Source organism: Mobula hypostoma, chromosome 3 (assembly GCF_963921235.1).
Source record: "Mobula hypostoma chromosome 3, sMobHyp1.1, whole genome shotgun sequence".
Classification (NCBI taxonomy): domain Eukaryota; kingdom Metazoa; phylum Chordata; class Chondrichthyes; order Myliobatiformes; family Myliobatidae; genus Mobula; species Mobula hypostoma.
This window is the reverse complement of record NC_086099.1, coordinates 69991044-70015470: the sequence shown is the minus strand read 5'-3', so window position 1 is coordinate 70015470 and position 24427 is coordinate 69991044. Positions and strand designations below refer to the sequence as shown.

Genomic DNA, 24427 nt, shown 5'->3' with positions numbered 1-24427 from the left:
ATAATTTGGACAAAACAAAATCGCATCATTATTTCGTGTATAGGGGAGAGGGGTTCACGGATAATGTACAATGCGTTCCATTGTAGAACACTCCAATCAATCCTACAAGGGCATACAGTTATACTGAGAGATGGGTAAATAGCTAAATAAGTGGATAATAATTCATCATTAGTGGCTTACACTGTCATTTTCCAGTAATATTGAACACCTCGCAATTGAGGAATTGTGCCGCGGATTTACCCGGTGCGCTGTCTCAGCAACGATCATTAGACGGCTCAAGCTAGAAGTCCAGGCGAAGCTAATCATTGACAGAGATCAGATATAACCACGAAGTTAAACTAGTGCTTCGCTCATAGTTGGCAACAGGCTTCCGCCGCGGTTTGTTAATATTTTTGCAATAATGAACTGACTCCGTTTGACTTGGGGGGGGGGTCTTAAGCATGCACGATGGATAAATGCGGATTAAGGAGATTTTTCATAACGCTCCTCTTGCTTGACATTGGAAGAAGCACAACTGTTCGAGGCGAAGCTGGGGCAGGAAAAGTTGTCTGGGAAAAATGGAGCCATGATTATATAAAGAACAGCAAACGTTTTCTCTCGGACACCTTTCCGAAAGACTTCATGTGGGGCGTGGGGAGCTCCGCGTTTCAGATTGAAGGAGCTTGGAAAAAGGATGGGAAAGGGCCTTCGGTCTGGGATCGCTTCACCCACAGGGAATTCTCCAGATTCTCCAACACCACTGCGGACATCTCCAGTAACAGCTATATCTTCTTTGACAAGGACTTGGCGGCTCTAGAATTTCTGGGTGTTTCTTATTACCTCTTCTCCATCTCATGGCCCCGGTTATTTCCAAACGGAAAGGTGGAATCAGTCAACAGCAAGGGTTTTCAGTACTACAATACACTCATCGACTCCCTGATAGAGAGAAAAATTATACCCATCGTCACCCTCTACCACTGGGACCTGCCTTTCGCACTGCAGGAACAATACGGAGGCTGGACGAACGAGGCTATGATTGGCATCTTTAACGAATACGCGAAATTCTGCTTTCAGACTTTTGGGAATCGCGTTAAATATTGGATCACAATCCACAATCCTTTCCTGATTGCCTGGCATGGATACAGAACTGGAAACTATCCCCCAGGAGAGAAAGACAATCTTGCAGCTATGTATACTGTGGGTCACAACATGATTAAGGTAAAATCTAAACTCAACCTGCGTTATTTTTCCATTCAAAAATCAGCAATGCAGACATAATTATCTGTTATTGCGAGTGGGTATTTTCTTCTTCAAGATAAACAGCCTGCTCTGAAAACAGAAGAACATCTCATCTGAAGTATGATCTTTAGGAATGAGAATGCATTACTAATTATGCAAAATAACAGGCATTCTTCCACTTTATAATGAAAGATTATTTTGCCCTTACGATGAGATTACATTCGTTCTCCTGTTGTTTTTTGACCGTACATTGGCCTGTGGCTTTCTTGTCCACAATCCCATCATCTCTATAATCGCTTTAGCTGCTTTTCCATTTTGTGAAGAATACATAGATATTTTTCACCTTAAGGCTCATCATGAACGCAAGACTAGTTAGGTCACAGTGGTTGAAGACTATTATCCTGTGAAAGACATAGAAGGCGTGGATTTTTTAAAGTGCCTCCAGAACAGAGTGTAAATAGTCCAATCAGAGAAGAGAAAGTACTGGTCCTAATCTTAGGGCAAGTGGGAGATATGCCAATGAGAGCATTTTGGAGATTGTGGCCATAACCCTGTAGATTTTATGGTAGTTATAGAAAGGGAGAAGGATGATCTGGAAACGAAGGTTCTGAATTGAGGGAAGGCTGGTTTCAATATTAACAAACGGCACATGGCAAAAGTATACTGGGAGCAGACACTCGCAGGCAGGTCTCATCAGACCAGTAAGAGTCATTCAGAAGTGAAATAATAAGAGCCTAGTGATCACAATGGCGAAAATGTGGTGTGCAGGTTCAAGTAACCCTAGATGTTAAGAGATATTGGAGATTGATGAGGGAAACATATGGCAGGTATAGAGATTTGAAAACTTTAGGAGTAGAGAAGCTATAGGGGATACTTAAAAAGTCAAATTAGAAGGGTAAGCAAAGAGTAATAAATAATCTAGGAGCATTTTATAATTATAATAAATGCAAAATGATAACAAAAGAAAGTGAAGGGTTCATTAAGAATCAACATAGAAATCTTACATGGAGCCAGAGGACACAGATGTGGTTTTGAACGAATATTTACCCATCTATCTTCTTTAAGGAAGACATGATAGTTGGAGAATTTGAATGGGTGGTGTGGTAGAGAAGTGCCAGAATATATTGTTATTAAAAGGAGGTAGACATGAAGGGATATGGGATGTGAATATTACACACCCAATAATTGTTTCGATGGTCTTAAAATATTGTGCAAGTTGAACTGTGAATACTTTTTTCTCTGAATACTGATTCTTGCTTTACCTACTATCCTTGTAGGTTTCCTTGTGGACATTACATGTGAGTTTTAAAAAGTGAGCAGGGCCTCTCGGGACTTGTCTGTGGAGCGGGAGATTGTTTGCATTAATAGTAACTAGGGTTAATTAGCAAGTGCCAATAAAAAGAAGTGGGGTTTGATTGGAGCAGTCATTGTTGGAGTGGCCTCTGTGTGAGTGGACACTGTTAGAGTGGTCGGGCTTTGCCTCAACAAATACAGGCTGGAACTTAACTTTGTGAAGTTAGAGGCATAACAAGTGTGAGCAGGATGGTGGTTCAGGCAGTGGGATATTCCACCTGTGAGATGTGGGATCTCAGGGTAACTAATGATCTGCCAGATGACTACATCTGCAGGTGTACCCAACTTCAGCTGCTGACTGACAAGGTCAAGGAACTGAAGCTGGAGATGGATGCACTCAGGATCATCCAAAAGGGTGAAAAATTCAGAGATGAGCCTTTTACTGAGGTGTTAACGTCCAAAGTGAGGCTTCAGACAGATGGGTGACCACCAGGGGAAGTAGGAGGAGTACACAGTCAGTGCAGGGTTCCCTTCTGACCATTCCCCTCAGCAACGCATCTACCCCTTTGGATACTGCTGGGAGTGATGCCCTATCAGGGCACAGAAGCAGCAGCGAGACCACTGGCTCTGAGGCTCAGCAGGGAAGGGTAAAATCAGGCAGGGAGGTAGTGATAGTTAGGAAGACAGACAGGAGATTCTGTGGCTGTAAAAGGGAAGCCAGGATGGTGTGTTACCTCCCAGGTGCTTGGGTTCATAGCAGCTGCAGAAGATTCTCAAGAGGGACCATGAGCAGCCAGAGGTCATGATGCACATTGGCGCATAGGCAGGAAGTAGGAAGAGGTCCTGTGCAGTGAGTACAGGGAGTTAGGAAAAATGTTGAAGAAGGTGACATCTAAGCTAGTAATCTTTGGATTAGTCCTAGTCCTATGTGCTAGCCAGGGCAGGAATAGAATGAAGGTACAGATGATTGGCTGAGAAGTGGTACCAGGGCCAGGGTTTCAGACTTCTGGATCATTGGGATCTCTTCTGGGGAAAGTATGACCTGTACAAAAAGGACAGGTTACCTGAGGAGGGCCATTATCCTTGTAGGCAGGTTTGCAAGACCTATTGGGGAGGGTTTAAAACTGATTTGGCAGAGGGATAGGAACCAGAATGAAAGGCTGAGAATGGGGAAGTTGGTATATGAGTCGACAGGGTTCTAAAAGAGGTAGCTGAAGAGATGATGAGGCATTAGTAATGATCTTTCAAGGATCACTAGATTCTGGAATGGTTCCGGAGAACTGGAAAATTGCAAATGTCACTCCACTCTTTCAGATGTGATGGTGGCAGAAGAAAGGACATTATAGGCCAATTAGCCTGAGTGCAGTAGTTGGAAAGATGTTGGAATCCATTATTAAGGATGACATTTTGGGATACTTGGAGGTGCGTGATAAAGTAGACCAAAGTCAGCATAGCTTCCTTGAGGGGAAGTCTTACAGTACCAGACAAAAGTTTTGGAATTCTTTGAGGAATTAACAGGCAGGATAGAGAAAGGAGAGTCAGTGGCTGTTGTTTACTTGGATTTTCAGAAGGCCTTTGACAAGGTTCTGCATTTGAGGCTGCTAATCAAGATAAGAGCCCATAGTATTACAGGAAAGATACTGGCATGGATGGAAGTTTGGCTGATTGGCAGGAGGCAAAGACTCAGAATAAAGGGGGCTTATTCTTGTTGGCTGCCAGTCACGAGTGGCGTTCTTTTCATGTCACATATCAAAGATTTGAATGACGGAACTGATGGCTTAGTGGCCAAATTTGAGGATGATACAAAGATAGGTGGAGGGGCAGGTAGTGTTGAGAAAGCAGGGAATTTGCAGAAGGACTTGGACAGATTGGGAGAAGGAGCAAAGAAATGGCAGATGGAATACAGTGTAGGGAAGTGTACAGTCCTGCACTTTAGTAAAAGAAATAAAAGTGTAGACTATTTTCTAAAAAGGGAGAAAGTTCAAAACTAGAGATGCAAAAGGGACCTTGTGCATGATTCCCTAAAGGTTAACTTGCAGGTTGAGTCGGTGGTAGGAAAGGTAATTGCAATGTTAGCATTCATTTCGAGAGGACTAGAATATAAAAACAAGTATGTGATGCTGAAGCTTTATAAGGCATTGGTCAGAATGTACTTGGAGTATTGTGAGCAGTTTGGGGCCCTTCATCTAAGAAAAGATGTGCAGAAATTGATAGGTTCTTTGTTAGTCAAAGGTTACAGGGAGATGGCAGGAGAAAGGGGTTGATAGGATAATAAATCAGCCATGATGGAATAGCAGGGTAGACTTGATGGATCCAGTGGCCTAATTCTGCTCCTATGTCATATGGTCTATCCATATAATTTCATAACTTCAGAATAAATTTAACAAATAGAGTTCTCAACAATAGGTAGATTCTAAAATTAAGAGGAGCAAACAGTAAGGAAATAAGTGAAAATGGATATTAAACAAGAGAAACTGTCTCAGTTTCCCACTTTATAATATGTTTCTGGCTTGGTATTACTGCTAATTGTTCATTTCCTGGAAATTGCACTTATATAAAAGGAATACTTTGGGTTGTCTGTCACTGAAAGCTGTGAAGACGGTTAAGCCAACTCTAAAAAATCTTCCAATCTTCTTCATAAAAATATAACAACCATCTGACCCAGAAGCAAGTAAGCCCTGAAGTGCAAACTGGGGACACAGTGAAAAGAGACCCTCAGTGCTGTGCCTTTTGCTGATTTTATATCAGCGTAAAAAGAAGTTTGTTAGTGAATCGTGTTCAGAGAGTACTGAGAGTGGAGAATTTAATGCCTCACATTTCTAGTGCCTTTTAGATAATCCCCTCTATTCTTCCATATTTACTCCATGACATGTATTTGTAAAACAATGAATAAACTTAGGTGAGCCTTTGAATCTATTAAAGAGTTTTGTAATCCATTGTCACCTTCTTGCAGGCACATGCAAACACCTGGCACACTTATGAGAAGGAATTTCGCAAATCACAGAGAGGTTTTGTGTCCATAGTTTTGGGTTCTCATTGGATTAAACCAAAGAGTGAAAACTATAACTACAAAAAATTCCAGCAGTCTATGGACATAATGCTTGGGTGGTTTGCCAAACCAATCTTTGTAGACGGTGACTATCCTGAGAGCTTGAAAAGACAAACCAATCCTTCTCTGCCTAAGTTCACCGAAAAAGAAAAGTGCCTCATCAATGGAACAGCCGATTTCTTTGCATTCTCCTTTGGGCCAAATAACTTTCGATTCCTGGAAGATACTCTCAAACATGGAGATCATTTATCGCTCCACCTTGGACAAGTCTTGAACTGGATAAAAATGGAATACAATAACCCCAAGATTCTTATTGCAGAGAATGGATGGTTTTCTGATAATAGTGTTAAAACAGAAGACACGGTTGCTATTTACCTTATGAAAAAGTTTATAAAGGAGCTATTAAAAGGTGAGTGACTACCATGTTCTTGTTACTTCTATCTTGATTGATAACCAAGGCAATATTTTATAGATTTATTAAAAGCAAAGGAGACGCACATGGGCAGCTGCTGTGGGGATTGCCTTCCAAGAATGGCAACAAGGAGTCTTAAGATTTAGCAGTGGAGTTGCAGTAGAATGGAAGCCAGTGACTAAAGCCGGCAATTCTGCTGCATTATTGAGGTAGGTTACTGAAAAGCAGTTAGCTCATCGGCAGTGCATAGTCTCAGGACCCAAGGAATCATGAGATATGGAATAAGTACAATAAAGTGGTGCAGAACTACTATAGCAAACATACTCTCAATGAATGGGGCAGGCTTCAGGGGCCAAATACTGCTCCTATTTCTTACACCCTTATTATTCTTCTGTCACTTACACCCTTGTATCAGCAATCAGGGAGATGTTAGGGCTGGCCTAAAGAATTTCTAGCAGGATCACTTGTATCATTTAGATCTGGTTGAGAATGAACTTATTGAGGAAATGTACGTTGTGGGGATTCCCAACTAAAAGCCCTTATACCTCCGACACGGTGGACCATGTTTCAGGGAGGAAGATGTTCAGTCAACCTCAGGTCTATCAGAAGTTCACTGCCTGGGCTGTAACTTGGTGCATCTGGCTCTAGTTTGTTTTCCCTAAGGCTGTTGTGTGTGAAGAAATAAGCATTGGGCAATAGAAATTTACTCAAATATCCTATTCCTCAATAACAGTTAATTTCCTTCTTTATTCTGTTGCCATCCAGTTACCTCTCCTTTCATCGTTCTGTTTGCTTTTTTCCTTTTTTCTTCATTTTCTCTCAATTTCTGTGACCCTCCCACTACTTCATTCCCCCTCTCCCACTTACCACACACAACTCCTTCTCATTCTCTCATTGCCTGGTCTTATACAACACCAACACATTCATTCATTGACCGTTCTAATCTGATACATTCACCCTCTGCCTATTCTTTCACCATTTGCCCTGACTACCTATCCCTTTCTTTCATTACCACCCATTTATTATCACTCAAAACACACTCTCAGTTTTACCCGTTCACTCCTCCTGCACTATCACCCACTTCCCAGTCACTCAATGTTCCCCCCGCCCTCTTTTATCACCTGCTCCCCCTTTCATGAGCATCCACTCTCACTCTTATCAACAATCCCATGACTAACCAGCCCACATTTTCACTAGTTACTCACTCCGCCCTCTCACATTCACTCAGTCCTCCTATTACTTACCTCCCTTTTAACCAACCACTAACTCTCCCCATCACACTCTCCACATTTCCACTACCCTATCTAACAGCTGCCCTTTTCATTATCACTTTTCTCCCTCATTGTTACCACATTACACTTTTCCCAAAGTCATCTTCTACCCTCACACTATCACCTATTCACCCAGACTCCAGTTCCCTCCCCACTCCACCCACACAACCCTCACTCCCAGCCTCTCTACCCTTCACTAACACCCGCTCTTCCTTCCTTCTCACTCGCTCTATCTCTATCATGCACTGTGGCCTCTCATTATCAACCACCTCCATCTTTCAATATCGCCCATTCTTCTGCCTACTCCTCAATTACATTCTCTATCTGTTAACTTTCCATTAATGTGCAAAAGATGGCAAACCATACAAATACAAAACGAGAGGAAGAACAACAAAATAATAACAATAACCAATAACGATTGAGAAAGTTAATCGTAGACTCATTGAAAGTGAGTCCGCAGGTTGTGGGAACAATTCAATGATGGGGCGAATGAAGCTAAGTTATCCCGTCTGGTTCAAGAGCTTGATGGTTGAGGGGTAATAACTGTTCCTGAACTTGGCAGTGTGGGTCCTGGGGATCCTGTACCTTCTTCCTAACGGCAGCAGTGAGAAGACAGCATGACCTGTCGCGGGGGCCCCTGATGATGGATGCTGCTTTCCCGCACAGATGTGCTCAATGGTAGGGAGGGCTTTACCTGGGATGGACTGGGCTGTGTCCATCACTTTTTGTTCAAGAGCGTTGATGATTCCATACCAGGCCGTGATGCAACTAATCAGTATACTCTCCACCTCATATCTAAGGAAGTTTGTCAAAATTTCAGATTACATACCGAATCTTCGCAAATTTCTAAGAAAGTAGAGGCGCTTCGTGCTTTCTTCATAATGACACTTACCTGCTGTACCCAGGACAGATTCTCTGAAATAATAACTCGGTTAAATGAAATTAAACTAATAATAATGTAATAAAGAAGACTCGTAAATGAACCCATAGTAATTTCCCAGTTCTCTTTGGTCATTGATTGAATGTGTTTTTATTCCGCTTAGCGATCCGCTTTGATGGAGTCAACGTGTTTGGATATACCGCCTGGTCTCTCCTGGATGGCTTTGAATGGCAGCTCGGCTACACCGTGGCACGGGGATTGTTCTATGTGGATTTCAGCAGCAAAAACAAATCCAGGATTGCGAAATCTTCCGCTCAGTTCTATAAACAAATTATAGAACAGAATGGATTCCCAGAGAATGAGGTTAGCCGCAGCGTAAATGGACAGTTCCCGTGTGACTTCTCCTGGGGAATTGCGGACACGGCGCTGCCGGTAAGTAGAGCTTAATCTTGGAATTAGGGTCGTCTGGTTCAAACGTCAATTGGCCTTCACTGAACCTTTCCCGGGGGGTATGTTGAAGTCGGCATATTAGTCCTCTGTTGGAGTTGGAACGTTAAATTGAGGAAGTTCCGGCTTCTTGTTTACTTTTATCTCTTATTTTTGTGGTGGCAGGTGAATAAAGCGAGCTTTTCTCTCGAGTTTGTTGATCGCAACCTTTACATTTGGAACTGCAGTGGAGATCAGAAGCTTTACAAAGTCGCTGGAGTGACCATGTGGCCCCGTCCAGTTCAATGCACTGACTTCAGCAACTTCAAGCGGCACGTGGCGCTGGTGAGAAGGATGAATGTGACTCATTACAGTTTCGCCTTCAAGTGGTCCCAGATATTACCTCGCGGTGACTTGTCCAGTGTAAACAGGAGCATTCTGAGTTACTACCGCTGTATCATTAGTGAACTCTTAAAACTGAATATTGCGTGCACCGTCACATTGTATCATCCGACCTACCGTGATGTTGATGTACCCAAACCGCTGCTGAGTGAGGGAGGGTGGCTGAATAAACGGACAGCTATGGCTTTCAACGATTATGCAAAGTTATGCTTTCAAGAATTCGGTGATTTGGTTAAAGTGTGGCTCACAATGAATGAACCGAATATAAATGTTCAGAGAAGCTACGATACTTACAAGGCAGCTCACAACATGCTCATCGCTCACGCCCTGGCTTGGAACACGTACAACAGGGACTACAAGGATAAGTATCTTGGCCTCGTGTCTCTGACACTGCGCGCTGACTGGACGGAGCCAGCAAACCCTTTCCTTGAATCGCACCGACAAGCTGCCGAGAGACTCCTGCAGTTCCAGATAGCCTGGTTTGCCGACCCCATTTTTAAAACTGGTGACTACCCACTTACAATGAGAAATTATATCCTGGCAAAAAACAGAAAAAATCTCACGCGATCACGTTTGCCACGTTTCACCGACGAAGAAAAACAGATGATTAGGGGAAGTGCAGATTTTTTTGCTATGAGCCATTTTACCACAAGATTGGTTTTACACAAGCCGAACTTTGGCACCAGGCATGAAATGGATCACGATGGGAGCTTATTGAGAGATGTAACTTTGCCGACATTCCCAGCCCCTTCCCATTCGTCCTTTCCTTTCCCCTCCCGCCGCCAAAATCATTCCGAGATGGCGGTCTCACCGTCGGGGATACGTAAGGTTTTGAAATGGATCAAATCTCGCTATGGAAATTTGGACATTTTTATCACGGCAAACGGAGTTTGGGACAATGCCGCCGTCAGTGATGACCTTCGAATATATTACCATAAGCATTATATTAATGAAGTATTGAAAGGTGAGTCTTAATAAATAGGAACAAAGTTATAACCTTGATCTTGAAAGTGGGCCGATGAGTGGCAAGTGAATTTCAATTATAAATGAGTGTGGGGTGATGCCAATTGTACTATGAATACAGGGCACTAGGGAGTCTAAAGGAACATAGGGGCATGTGCATATTTCGTTGAAAGCGGAGTGGTGGGAAAAGGCATTTAGCACGCTGGTATGAAAAAGTTACCCCTCTGATCCCTCTTAAACCTTTTCCCTCACTCTAAATCTATGCCGTGTAGTTTTGGGGAAAATACTTACCATCCAATCTACCGATACCTCTCATAATTTGAAACATTTCTACAAGGTCGCCCTTCATTTTCCCCTTTTTTTATTTCAAAATATACTTTATTCAAAAATAAATATATACAATAAACCATTCAATAACTTTTCATCCTTTACATACGTTTCCATTATAGTCGGTACATATCCGTATTTATAGCCACCCACGTGGCATTCCAGTAGTTCAGCTTATCATATCATTGTTGAAGGGTATGCTCCCCGCCCACCGACCCCTCTCACTCCCACGGGTGGAGAAACCTATACCGTGGTCCTTCCCCACCGGGCCCTTGCGGTGGCTGCACCTCTGCTCCGAGGAATAAAGACGTAGTCTGGCCAACGCCGCCCTTTTAGTCCTGGCAATATCCTTGGGAATCTTTTAAATTTAACCACATCTTTCTTATCACAGGATAACCAAAACTGTACCCTATTATACTCCCTAGTGCCCCACCATTCATAATACTAATCTTGTGTTGGTTTGACTTTCCAAACTTGTCTGTATTGAAATACTCGGCACACTTCCTGACGATCAAGATACCTCGTGTACCTACTTTACTATCAGCAGCGCCTCCTACTTTCAGCCGAAAACTTATTGGCCAGGTCTTGGGTATTTGCATCCAAATCATTTGTATAAATAATGAATAACAACAACGACCCCTACAGTACATTTGATTTGTTCCTTTATCTCTCGAATTCGGAGAATATATTGAACCTGGCGTGGGCTGGGAAGTTTTATTTACGCATCCCGTAGCCATTTCAAACCTTTGTTCCTGCTGCACGCTCTATTTAGTCTAATTTCGGGCGGACGTTTAGAAAAGCATGTTGCTCTTCTGGTTGGTCAATAAACTATCTATTGGATAGAAACATAGTTTTGAAATGGCGGGGGGTGTCTTGTTTTACTCCAGTAAACAAATTCTTTTTTTTAAATCCACAGCGCATCTCCTTGACCAAGTTAATGTCAAAGGATATTTTGCTTTGAAACTAAAGGATAAGAATTCAAATAAGCATCCCTCGAGATCCCTCAATGCTTCTGAACCAAAGACTTCATTAGAATTTTACCACAAACTCATCGGTGCCAATGGCTTTCCCTTGGGATCAGCTGGTAATCAATGCGCCACCGAGCATGACGGGTCGGTGCAATGCCCCGTTTGTACGTTTATAAGAGAGAAAAAAGTATTTATATTTTTAGGATTCTGTTTCCTGCTTATTACAGTGCTGTTAGCTGCGATTATAATCGTACACAGAAGAAAATAAAACATGGGAGTCCTAAACCTGCAAATTCACGGAAGTATTCCCTGGCTTTGCAGTTCATACGACTGGAAGGATAGCTTTAGCTGGCTGGAAACCATTTTCTCCCTGTATTTCCAATGCAAGAACCGTTGCAAAAATTAAAGGCAACGTGGAAAAGACTAAGGACCATGAATCGTCACCATCAGCTCATTCCAGTTTTTGGATGCTTCTGATTTCTGAACAGGAGATAAATTTTGTGGAGTATTTTATGCGCATTTTTAGAGCGTTTCAGCGAGGACTTTTGATAAAATGTCATTACCTTGTAACTTATTTACAAACTTTTCAGATCTGGAATCACGTGCACTAAGCATTTACAATGCATTCATTTTGGAAAAAAGTTTGGCTAGGACTGCACAGCCAGAATCTGAAGAGGGGAAAAAAATGTATTTTTCAGCAGACACGCATAGCAAAGAAGACTGAAAACATCCAATCACGTGACAATCTTTGGCGCAATGTGCACTGGCTAATAAAGATGAAGTGTTTCGGGATGGTTAATACTACTCTATCAGAAATGGACAAGCGCCAACTGTGTCCACATACTGATCATAAAGATTACATTGTTTAATATAATATAGACGAAGAAAATAAAGAAATGTGGAGATTATGGTGACCTGCCAGAATCTACACACGAAGTAAACGATCATACTCTGTTTCTCTGCAAAATACACGCTTTAAAATGCTTTTATCCTAGACAGAACTTAATTTCAATTCCCCACAGCCCCAAATACAACGCGCAGGTTTTACGTTTTATGTAAGACGGTGAGAATTCCGAGTCAGCTAGCAATGAATGGGATATTAAACTGCATTGAACCTATAATCAGTCGGCAAGCGAAAGACATCTTATTTATCCAATTAAGTAACTTCCGAAACTTCACCTTCCTACAGCTGTTATTCACTTACCTGGGCTTGGAGAATTGCTGGCCTTGTTTTACCGGCCAGTAAAGCGCTAATTATAACGACATTTTTGAAAGCAAGAATAAAAGGACACTGATGGCAGTTATATACAGACCTGCAATCAGTAGTTGGGATGTGGACTACAGATTTCAACGGGAAATAGAAAAGGCTTGTAAAAGGGGCAATATAACGATATTTACAGATTTTAACATGAAGGTAGATTCGGAAAATTAGGTTGGTAATAGAACCCAAGCAAATGAGGGCATACAACAAAAATTAGCAGAAAGATAGAAAAGCTTTTAAAAACCTACAGAAAATGATAATTACAAGAGAGAAGTTGAAATATGAAAGCAAATTAGCAAACAATATCAAAGTGGATAGAAAAAACTTTTTCGAAGCATATGAAAAGATGAGAATGGATATAGGATTGCTAGAAAATGCCAGAGAGATAACAGAGGACAAGGAAATGGCTGATGAACTAAATGACCATTTTGCATGAGTCTTCACTGTGGAAGACACAAGCAGTATGCCAGTTGTTGAAGGGTATGAAGGAAGAGAAGTGAGTGCAGTTACTATTATAAGGGAGAAGATGATGAAAAAGCTGAAAGACCTAAGACCTAAAGGTACGTCTATCACCCGAACCAGATAGGGTCCCATAAGAGGTAGTGGTAGAAAGTGGAGGCATTAGTTAATGATCTTTCAAGAATCACTGAACTCTGGGTTGGTTCAGGAGGCCTTTAAAATCACAAATGTCACTCCACTTTAAGGAAGGAAGGAAACTACAGAAGGAAATTATAGACCAATTAACCTCACCTCAGTGGTTGGGAAGATGTTGGAGTTAGTTGTTAAGGATGAGTTTATGGAATACTTGATAACACAGGACAAGACAAAACACCATTTCCTTAAGGAAAAGTCTTCCCTGATGAATCTATTGGAATTCTTTGAGTATACAAGTAGGATAAGGGGGATGCAGTGGATGTTGTATATTTGGATTTTCAGAAGGTCTTTGACAAGGTGCCATACATGAGGCTGCGTACCAAGTTAACAGCTCATGGCATTACAGGGAAGTCACCGTTAATTTTGTCCATGTTGTCACCTCCTCCACATTGGAGAACAGCCTTCACCTGGGTACATCGCAGCCTTCGAACTTCAAGTAACCCAATGTTACTTTTTTTTTCAGTGAGAAGCCAGTTCCACTGCAGGTCAATCATAATTATCAGGCATCTTTCTCTCTCCACTAACAAAGCACAATCTGTTTAGCATATTGTATATTTGTTTCTAAAAAATATCCTAGTTACTGTTCTGAGTTCATTAACCAGGCAATTTAAATTTAAAATAAAAAGCTGCAGTCACTGTAAATCTGAAATAAACAAATGCTGGAAACTTTCAAGTTACACCTATGGAAGGAAAGACAAATCTAATATTTCAGGACAAACTGTCAGTTGCAGTTTTGATGAAAGGTCAAACAGCATCCATGAAAGGAAAAAGTAAATGCTTAATTTTGAAGACATTTCAGTAGTTTTGATCAGAAAGGCTAATTCCATTTGATTCCACAGATGCTACCCAACTTGATGCCTTTGTTTCATTCACAAAATAATGTTCTCCAGCTAAATGCAGATCTTTAAAGGGCAGCCACCGCTTTACAAGGGTATCATTTGCTTCTGTTAACAGCATTCACTTCACTCCTCCTGCATCCAATTGAATCTCTATTCACAGTAACATTAATTCTGTCCAATATTAGTTTTGCTAATGTAGGTAAGAACAACTGTATACGCAGCTATTCAAATGCAAATATCTGGGTTTGTCCTTGATCCTTTAGTCATATCTTGACTAGCAAGGAAGGCAAATGCAACGTTAAGCATTCATTGAGAGGACAAGAATGGAAGCAATACTGAGATTTTATGCAGCATTGCAGAGGGTTTAGCAGGTTCAGGAGAATGATCTCAGGAACAAAAGGGTTAACATATTAGGAGGGTTTGTTGGCTCTAGGAATCTCATCATCAATAGTCCAGGGCACAGCCTTAGGCCCAAGTACAGGGACATCCCTTTAGAACAGAGTTGAGGAGGAATTTCTTTAGCTGGGGGGTGGAGGGAGGGGTTTGAGTTTGTGGAATCATTGCCACAGACAGCTGAGGATGACAAGTCACTGGGTTTACTTAAAGCAGAAATTGATAGGTTCTGATTTGTAAGGGTGTCAAAGGTTACAGGGAGAAGACAGAAGAGGGGAATAATAAATCAACCATGATAGCATAGCAGGATAGACTCAATGGATCAAATGGCATAATTCTGCTTCTATGTTTCATGAGATTAATTAAAGATCCTAGGAATAGATACTGCTAGTAATGTAATCCTGTGCATCATCTGCAATGTCATTCCTCCTTGGAAAGAGCAGCAGGAAGGGAGCATTAATATCAAGTGTGCAAAGGGAAAATGGCAGAGGAAGTAGTTTGAGCAGTCAAGGTTCCTCACCAATCCAGACTAAAGCCAGGAGGATGGTAGAATGGGATTAAACTGGTTTTAGTACCAGAGTTAGTTAAATCATACCGACTAGAATATAACCCTGGATAAGTGCAGTCACAAAAATAACACCAAATAAAAACAGCAACAAGGCAATCCTCAGCCATTAGAATTTAATTTAACAGCTTTAACAGCCATTGTTTTTATAGATTATCCAGTATAAAGTGTCATTCTCCACTCTGTGCTACAACTGTCCCCTTGTCGCTCACATAGATGCCATCCAAGAATTTACGAATATCCTTCTTCTTCACTGTTGTTGCTTGCTGAATGAGAGCAGCTAAGAATAAAAACAAATAATTACACCAGAGCAAAACAAATTATTAACTAATGTTAAAAACAAATGTTTAACTAATTTTTAACCATACCCAACTTTAGAGGCATCTAATTGTAATGAACAGCTGTATTCTATATTGTCACATTTACAAGGTTAGATGAGATTAAATTTAACATTCAATATTTCCAATTGATCATTTCCCACCAATTTATTCCCTGTTTCACTGGCTTTAAAGTGCACTATGGCAAACTGAAAGATCACAAAATTCATCAAAACACTTTTTGCTGCAACTAATATCTGCAAGCAAATGATTTGTAAAGATGACTTTGACGATATAACATCGCTATCACAAAGCTGCAACAATGTCAAACTGTCAACAATTCTGTGCCATCATGCCTTTTGGCAATGAGAACCTTAAATATTGAGCAATAAGTCAAGATGCTTCACTAAGGGTCTCAAGTCTGTGGAATTTACAAGCACAGAAGTATTTAGGTCATGTCACTTACTGTACTTATGATAATTTTCAAAAGCCAACTATATCAAAGGCTATGGGAGTGGGGAAAAACTGGATGGCAGAGCAGGGTCAAAGGCTGAATGACCTACTCTTGCTTGTTTTTTTATTTACCCAGTAAAATATTTATAAGAAACAAATGGAATTTTTAAAGAATCAATTTTCCCTGTGGACATTCTCCATACTAATATGTTCCATGTTGGCTCAGCATAAAGGGCAGCAAGAATCCATAGAATTTATCTAGAGCCTTGAACATTCAAAATAAAAGCAGAAATACTAATAAATTTAATGTAACCATAATTTAGACATTTTAATAAGCTACAATTTTCAAAATTTAGCAATTATCCTTAAAAATGTCACATTAGTACCCGTGCTGCTTGAATAGTTAATGATAGTGTGCACACAGCCCTTTAAGATGACCAGAAATCATCAAGCACTTTTGCTACTATCCACTCTTGCATCTTTTCTTATATAAACAGTTTCAAAAGATCTGTTATTTCTCAATGACTTCTAGAACAAAATTTCAGCAACATGTGGACATAGCAGTTTAGTGGCTGTAGATCAGGGGTTCCCAACCTGGGGTCCACAGAACACTTCCTTAATGGCATTGGTCTATGGCATAAAGGTCAGGAAGCCCTGCTGTAGATGCTTCATACAAACCCTATGCGTGCCTGCTCCAATGGAGAAGACACAATACACTTTCTAACCTTTAATCCATTATGTCTAAGCTGAAGTCTCAACCACTGCACCCTTCTCAGAGACGTAAATACCATCCAAGAACTTTCGAATATCCTTGTTTTTGACTGTTGTTGCCTGTTGGATCAGGGCAGCTAGAAAAATAACAATTCGTGCAAAAAAATTAACAAAAAGAGGAATCATGCATTTAGGAGCCAAAAGGGAAATTGAAGGAAGAATATCAAATCATATTGCAGCAGCTCATAATCCTTAGGTTATCAATAATTATGTGGTTATACAGTAACCAGCAACTTAAGGGTTGAGCTAAGAAAAACAGTTCTAAAATTAATTCAGTTGACAAAGCAAAATTAAAATCAATTTAAGATTTTCACAATTTTGCAGATAATTGAACACTCAGAACGGCAAAAAAAATCACAAAGTAAGTTTTGGCATATTACGTAAGCCATTCAAAATCAAGCATCATTTAGGGGGCTGGGGAAAGATGAAGGCAGAATCAATCCTATTCACCACCATTTGCATCAACACAAGTATTATATTAAGAAAACACAATGGAATTTGCTGTCTAATGCAAATGGCAGGGAAAGCAATTCATACAAATAGCACGGTGTATTAAAAGCAAAGCCAGGTGCTGATATTCTAAGACTAATAGTGCAGTGTTTAGGGAACAAGGGGAGGAGGAGGAAAAGGATCAAGTAAGTTTCTCTGGGTATTGCAAAATGGTTAGGTTTAGATTCATCCAACTCAAATCAACCTTGCACAAATTGGGAAAATATAACAATTAAAGAATATAGCAAATCCCCAGAGAATGATTTAAACTAACATAATTAAGGAAAATCAGAAGATCTTTAAAGAGGATGATTCATATTCAGATCAGTTTGTAAGGACTCCTGAAGTAGCAGAAAACTAAACAGGAGACTACTCAAACCACTACAAAACTTCTCTAGTCATTAAAATGGTACAGGCAGTCAAAATCCAGGACATTTCAATGATGAAATGGTTGGTTCTAAAATTAGCCTCTCACAAACATTAACTGCATAATATATTTGAAGTGGAGGAGAGAAAACCATCACTCTTTAACCTATAAAGGTCCAGTTCCATGGGTTTTCTGAAACATAGCAATGCAAGCTGCAGATGCATCAAAATATGTAATCACATTATGTTAGTGGACAAAAGATAGCACTTTTTTTTTTAAGACAATCAAATGATCAAGCAATCTATTGAGAAAACATCCAAAGCATAATGCTCATAATTCAAGACTGGGATAATACAAATTCAAAAATAAACAGCATCAGCCAGCAACAGAGAACTTCCATCGGCACAAGATTACAAAGCATTCCTTTGAAGTGGAAAGAAATACTTTAATCAAATCTAACGAAGTGGAGCTCTCTTTTTTAAACATTATAATGGAAGTGGAATCTTAGGTTGACAGATTCCTTCTATAAAACCAAATTCACCACTTGCACCAACCAATTGGCATAAAGTACATTTCAAAGCTATTCAAGCAACACACATCAAAGTTGCTGGTGAACACAGCAGGCCAGGCAGCATCTCTAGGAAGAGGTACAGTCGACGTTTCAGGCCGAGACCCTTCGTCAGGACTAACTGTCTGACTAGTCTCGGCCTGAAACGTCGACTGTACCTCTTCCTAGAGATGCTGCCTGGCCTGCTGCGTTCACCAGCAACTTTTATGTGTGTTGCTTGAATTTCCAGCATCTGCAGAATTCCTGTTGTTTGCGTTTCAAAGCTATACCACCATTTAAATCAGAAAAATATCTGAGAACAACAATGTAGAAGGAAAAGGTGTGTTGAGCTAAAGGCATTTATCTGGCTTAAACTATGAAGTTTGAAAAACAATTTTAAATACAAACTATCACCCAATTCACTTATATACAAATTCTTAGTGCTACTGACTTCCTTCATCCATGATTAAAATTAAACATATATTGTGCAGATCCTGTGATCTGTAGCTTTAAAAAAGGTTGTACAAATTAGACAGATATTTTCAATTCTACTGAGAAGTCAGACACCCGAGGTGACTGTACCATACTAACCAGAGTTTGACACCAGTTCAATATCATTTCCTTCAAGAACAAGCTCATCTTTCTGGGCCTGGGAAACAATGCACGTAACACCTGATGCAAGAAAGAAAGGACAATTAATGCAATTGCAACAAACCTATATTCCCTCAAAAATATTTTCAGAAATTCTAAGTATTCTTGTACTCACCTGGCTTCATACGGACTCTACGAATATACTTCTCTCCCAAGAAGTTTCGGATCTCTACCAGAGACCCTGCCTCTTGAACAACCACATTGATGGGGAAATGAGCATATACAGATCTCATTTTGTAACGGAAACCCTAATTTTGGAAAATTGGATAAAAATTAGATACATTTCATAAATTTGAAGCTTTCAATTAGACATGCTAACCATACTGTATGAAACATCAACAGATTCAACATTCAAGCAACAATTATTCTCTATCAAATGTTCACCAAATGTTTCCTATGAGACTGTAGAAGTTGTTGAAGGAAGAAATAAGCAGACAGAATTAGAAACATTAAGAATAATATCTCTAATAGATTTATCCATAAACGTTTGCTGTGGTAAGTTATCATCATTAACTGTGGTTGAAAGCACAGTTTTAGTTTTAGTCAACCATGTCAACAAGATTGATGGTAAAAGTAAAATCACCAGCATCATTGGTTAGGGCAGGAAGATTAAATGATGAATTTCAAATTGTACAAGACGAGAATTTTTAGTATCCAAGTAATTGTACACAATGAAGAAACCAAGCTCAGCACAAGAGGAAGCTCACTCATTCTGATCACTCACCACTGTGACACCCTTGATCATGTTCTGGACGTGACTACAGATTGTCCGCACTGTTGCTAGCTCCTTCCTGTTACCCCACCATTTGTCAACTCGAAGCTTAGAAATACAAACAACCATGTAGTTATATAGACGTTACTGATTTGCAAAATGGTTATACGGCATCGCTTTAACATGTATGACAGTACACAGTGACTATAATTAAGTTCAGCATGTTACGCTTTAGTAATGTGAAGAACACACTTTGGAGCAAATATCAAGTAATAATTCACATTTATATTCCAATACCTCTAGTTTATATATTCCAGTTATAAGCTTCACCCAAGATAAAATTCAATTTCACAAATATATTTATCCACAGTGTTTTACTAAGATCACCTTGAATCCTTAAACAGAAACAAAGCCGAAGGAAATCTGCTATTATAAACCAGCCATTCCACTCATGCCAGACCGGCTCTGCTTTTATCAGTTACCCAAATGACTATTGAATTGAAAGTGCAAATTGTGGTGTATCCATTTTGAAAACAAAGATGAGGGATATTCTGGTAATTTTCCTTCTCCAAATCAAGTTCAAACTAAATTTACTACAAAAGTATGTATGTTACCATACACCACCTTAAGATTAATGTTCTTGCAGACATTCCCAGGAGAAAAATACAACAGAATTATATGAGAAGTACATATAAACAGACAAGGACTGACAAACAACCACTGATAAAAGAAACTGAGCAAATAAAAATAACAAGAACATGAGTTGCAATGAGTCCTTGAAAACGAATCTGTAAGTTGCAGAATGAGTTCAGAGTTGTGGTGGATGAAGTTATCCACACTTGTTCTGGAGTCTGATAGTTGAAGAGTAATTAATGTTCCTGAACCTATGATTTGGCACGCAAGGCTTCTATACAACCTGCCCATTGGTGGATAGAGAGAAGAGGGCATGACCTAGGTGGTGGGGGGTCTTCGATGAACAGATGCAGTTCCAAGTTACTGCTCCATGGAAATGTACTGAATGGAGGGGGGGGCTTCATCTACGATGGACTGAGCTGTATCCATTACTTTCAGTAATTTTTCCATTCCTGGGGATCGGTGTTTCCACGCCAGGCAGCAATGCAACCAATTAGAACACTTTCCACTGTGCATGGATAGAAGTTTGCCAAAGTTTTTGGTGACATGACCTATCTATGCAGAAGAGGCAGTGCTATGCCTTCTTTACGCTGGCACTTCTGTGCCGGTTTCAGAACTGGTTCCTTTATATGCTAACATGAAGGAATTTAAAGCTACTGACCTTCTCCACCTCTGTTCCAATAATGAGCACTGAATTGAATTGACTTAGAAATACAGTTGCATCAGCATGAATTAATCAGTCTGATGGCCTGGTAGAAGCTGTGCCAGAGCCTGTTGGCGCTGGCTTTTATGCTGCTGTACTGTTTCCCGGATGGCAGCAGCTGGAACAGTTTGTGGTTGGGGTGACTCGGGTCTCCAATGATCCTTTGGGCCCTTTTCACCACATTTGATTCGGCCAACAGTAGTGTCATCAGCCAACTTAAATACAGCATTGGAGCTGTGTTTAGCTGCACAATCACAATTGAGGAGAGCAGGGGACTGAAGCCTGGTTTATACTTCTGCGTTAACTGGACGCCGTAACCTACGCAAGTGGCCCACGCCCATTGAGCATTTATTCTTGTGCGTTGGTGTGTCTGCGTCGCTCCGCAGTTTGCGCACGTCACGCACGCACACTCACCTGCCCGTGCAAAGCTTCATGGTCATGGTAGTCTTGGGGTAAACAAGACGCAAGCATCTTTTTTCGTGCGAAATGTGCCCCCATAATTTCAGAGGTCTGTAAAGCTTTATGGAAAGCATTGCAGCCACAGATCCTTCCCTGCCTTCAGTCACCCAATGGGAAGCTATTGCAGTGTAGGAGGAAATGCAATGCTACCAAGTGAACCAATCACAGCTGTTGCGTTCTGCGTTGCCGCGACGCGCGGTTACATGTTGGGAGAGGTGCATGTCGCAGCAATGCAGGTTCTCGTGTAGGGTTGCGCGTTGGCTTTGCGGTGATGCAGACCTTACGGTGACGCGTTGACGCAGATGTATAAACCAGGCTTAAGAACACAGCACCTGTGCTAGTGAAGAATGTGGAGATGCTGCAAATCTGAATTGACTGGGGTCTGCCAGTGAGGAAACTGAAGATCCAACTGCACAGGGAGATACCAAGGTCCAGGTCTTCGGGCTTAATGATGAGTATCAAGGTGATATAGATGAGTGTTGAATGCTGAGCTGTAGTCAATGAAGAGCATCCTGGCACATGCATCTTCATTATCCAGGTGTTTCATTGCTGAGTGAAGAGTCTGCTGTTGACTTGCGGTGACGGCAGGCACCAGGTCGCTCCTCAGGCAGGAGTGGGTACAGAACCAGGAAACTCCTCCACATCTCAATGCAACTTTCAACTCTTACACATACATCCATCTATACTTTTCCTCCCTACCTTAAACATTGCATTCATGCACGTCGGTTTCCCAACTACATACTCATTTCCATCCATCAGCATTCCTCTGAATTTAATTTGCATTAAGTTTAAAAGGAAAACATATGAACTCTATATATAAAGATACTTCTTCAAATTTTCAATACATAATGTCATTGACTACAGCCAAGTTTCCCCGACCCTGGGGTAAAATAGATTAACCAATCAATGCCACTCAATTTATAAACTTCTACAGAGTACAACCCAAATAGCCGTTTGAAGTTGCTGAAGAATTGAGCACCCAAGATCAGCACTGACTGTCACTGAAGGTTGGTTACATGTTCAAACCTTGGTTTAAAAATGCATTTCAAACCATAAACTGCCTGCTCAGGCAAAGAATCAAGATGATCATGTTCCAAATTTAAAACAATACTACTCCAGTTTTGCAAAGTAACCACTTTATTAGTGGAGGGCTATTAAAATTGCAAATGCCATTCCATTCTTCAAGAAGGGAGGAAGGCAGAAGGGAAATTATAGGCCAGTTAGCCTGACCTCAGTGGTTGGGAAGATGTTAGAGTTGATCGTTATGGATGAAGTTTCAGGGTACTTGGAGGCACATAGGCCTAATTCAGCATAATTTCCTTAATCGGAAATCTTGCCTGACAAGTCTGTTGGAACTGAGGAAATAGCAAGCAGGCTAGACAAAGTCAATGGATGTTGTGCATTTGGATTTTCATAAGGCCCCTGACAAGGTGTTGCACATAAGGCTGCTTAACAAGAACCCAGGGTATTACAAGAAAGATACTAGGATGGATAGAGCATTGACTGATTTTAAGGAAGCAAAGAGTGGGAATAGAGAGCTTTTCTGATTGGCTGCCAGTGACTGAAGGGTCGGTGTTGGGATTGCTTCATTCTACGGTGTATGTCAGTGATTTGAATGATAAAATTGATGGCTTTGCAGCCAACACGAAGATAAGTGGAGTGACAGGTAGTGCTGAGGAACTAGGGAGGCCGCAAAAGACAGATTAGGAGAATCACCAATGTGGCCGATGGAATACAGTGTCAGGAAGTGTATGGTCATGCACTTTGGCAGAAGGAATTGAAGTATTGAAAACCTTCTAAATGGAGAGAAAATTCAAAAGTACAAGGGCAAAAGGACTTGGGATGCCCTAAAGGTTAACTTGCAGTTTGAGTCTGTGGTGATGAAGGCAAATACAATGTCAGTACTCATGTTGAGAGGACTAAGATATAAAAACAAAGATATAATGTTGAAGCTTTACAATGCACTGGTGAGGCCTCATTGTGAGCAGTTTTGGGCCCCCCATCTGAGAAAGGATGTGCAGACATTGGAGAGGCTTCAAAGAAAGTTCACAAAAAATGATTCTGGGAATGAAAGGTTTATCATTATGAGGAAGGATCTCATTCAAACCTGCTGAATGTTGGCGTAGAAAGTGGAGAGGATGCTTCCTATAGTGGGGGAGTCTAGGACCAGAGGGCACGACCTCAGAATAGAGGGACATCCATTTGAAACAAGACGAGGAGGAATTTCTTTAGCCAGAGAGTGGTGACTCTGGGGCATTTGTTGCCAGGCAGCCGTGGAGGCCGAGTCATTGGGTGTATGTGAGGAGGAGGTGAACAGGTTCTTGACTTGTCAGGGCATGAATGATTATGGGAGAACGTAGGAGAATGGGGTTGAGAGGGAAATGGATCAGCCATGATCAAATGGTGGAGCAGACTTGATGGGCTGAATGGCCTAGTTCTGCTCCTGTGTCTTATGGTCTAGTTGATATATTCAACACTTCCATTAAATAATTCAAGTGAAAGGCAAACTTCTTACCTTTTTCTTTTTGATACCAAGAAGACTGAGTTCCAAGTTGATGTGATTAAATTCTCTTCGTAATTTTCCTCGAGGCCCCTTTACAACAACGGTACGGCCTTTCAAGGACACATCAACTATAAACAAGATAATGCCAGTTACTTGCAAACAGTTGATGTGATGATACAAACTTCAAAATTTTAAATTTAAGTAACCATACCATTGTCAGGGATATCAACAATCTGGTTGCTGAGAATGGTCTTCATTCTGGAAAAAAGAGTAAAGCTCGATTTGAGGTATTATGAATAGGAACTCAAAAAACTTCCAAGAAAAGTCAAAGTCAAATGTAGCAGGCACGTGGAAAAATATTATATGCATTTCAGTGTTTTAATCTGAATGTACCATCTGGGAGTTAATGAAGTCAAAGATAAACAGCTAAAAACATGCTTCAGAAATATCTTGGCAGATGGATGAGGAAAGAATAGTCCTCTTATGGGAGAATATCAGTCCTCAGTATCTTTCTCAGAGTGGTGGAACCATCCTTTAATACCACTGAATTAGATTTTGACACAAAAAAAATGGGTCTAAGATTTCTGGAAATAAGCAAGAACCTGGTGCATAAATTTCAATCAAATCTTAATGAATGGCAGAAGGGCTTGGTGAAGTCAAATGGCCTGCACCAGCTTCTGATACAGGTTGCTATGTTATTCAGAACCACTGTAACTTAGATCAAATGTTAAGATCAAGACTTCTGTTGAATTTAATCCTTCAAGACACTTCAGGGCTGGTATTTATATTAAAGTGTTTTGTCAAAATAGGATCTTTTATATCCATCCAAAAGGCCAGACTGAATTTCTGATCAGAGAAAAGGCACTAATAATCTGGTATTCATTATTTGGAACACCAACCC

General features: G+C 40.7%; 2 protein-coding genes across 3 annotated transcripts; one reads left to right on the top strand and one right to left on the bottom strand.

Moving 5' to 3' along the window:
* Positions 1-337: 337 nt before the first annotated feature.
* Positions 338-12318, top strand: LOC134344073 (beta-klotho-like). Its single transcript, XM_063043289.1, has 5 exons — positions 338-1197; positions 5465-5969; positions 8287-8555; positions 8736-9915; positions 11158-12318. Exons 1-5 carry the CDS (start codon positions 448-450, stop codon positions 11475-11477), a joined length of 3024 nt encoding a protein of 1007 aa, XP_062899359.1. The 5' UTR covers positions 338-447; the 3' UTR covers positions 11478-12318.
* Positions 12319-15022: 2704 nt separating this feature from the next.
* Positions 15023-23886, bottom strand: rpl9 (ribosomal protein L9). Of its 2 annotated transcripts, XM_063043288.1 has the most exons (7): positions 23738-23886; positions 23539-23654; positions 19241-19336; positions 18632-18764; positions 18457-18537; positions 16417-16539; positions 15023-15201 (listed from the first exon to the last, which is right to left on the bottom strand). In XM_063043288.1, the coding sequence occupies exons 1-6, from the start codon at positions 23781-23783 to the stop codon at positions 16433-16435; spliced, it is 579 nt and encodes a 192-aa protein (XP_062899358.1). In that variant the 5' UTR covers positions 23784-23886; the 3' UTR covers positions 15023-15201; positions 16417-16432. The 2 variants fall into 2 exon arrangements, with proteins under 2 accessions (XP_062899358.1, XP_062899357.1); XM_063043287.1 differs by lacking the exon at positions 16417-16539.
* Positions 23887-24427: the final 541 nt, after the last annotated feature.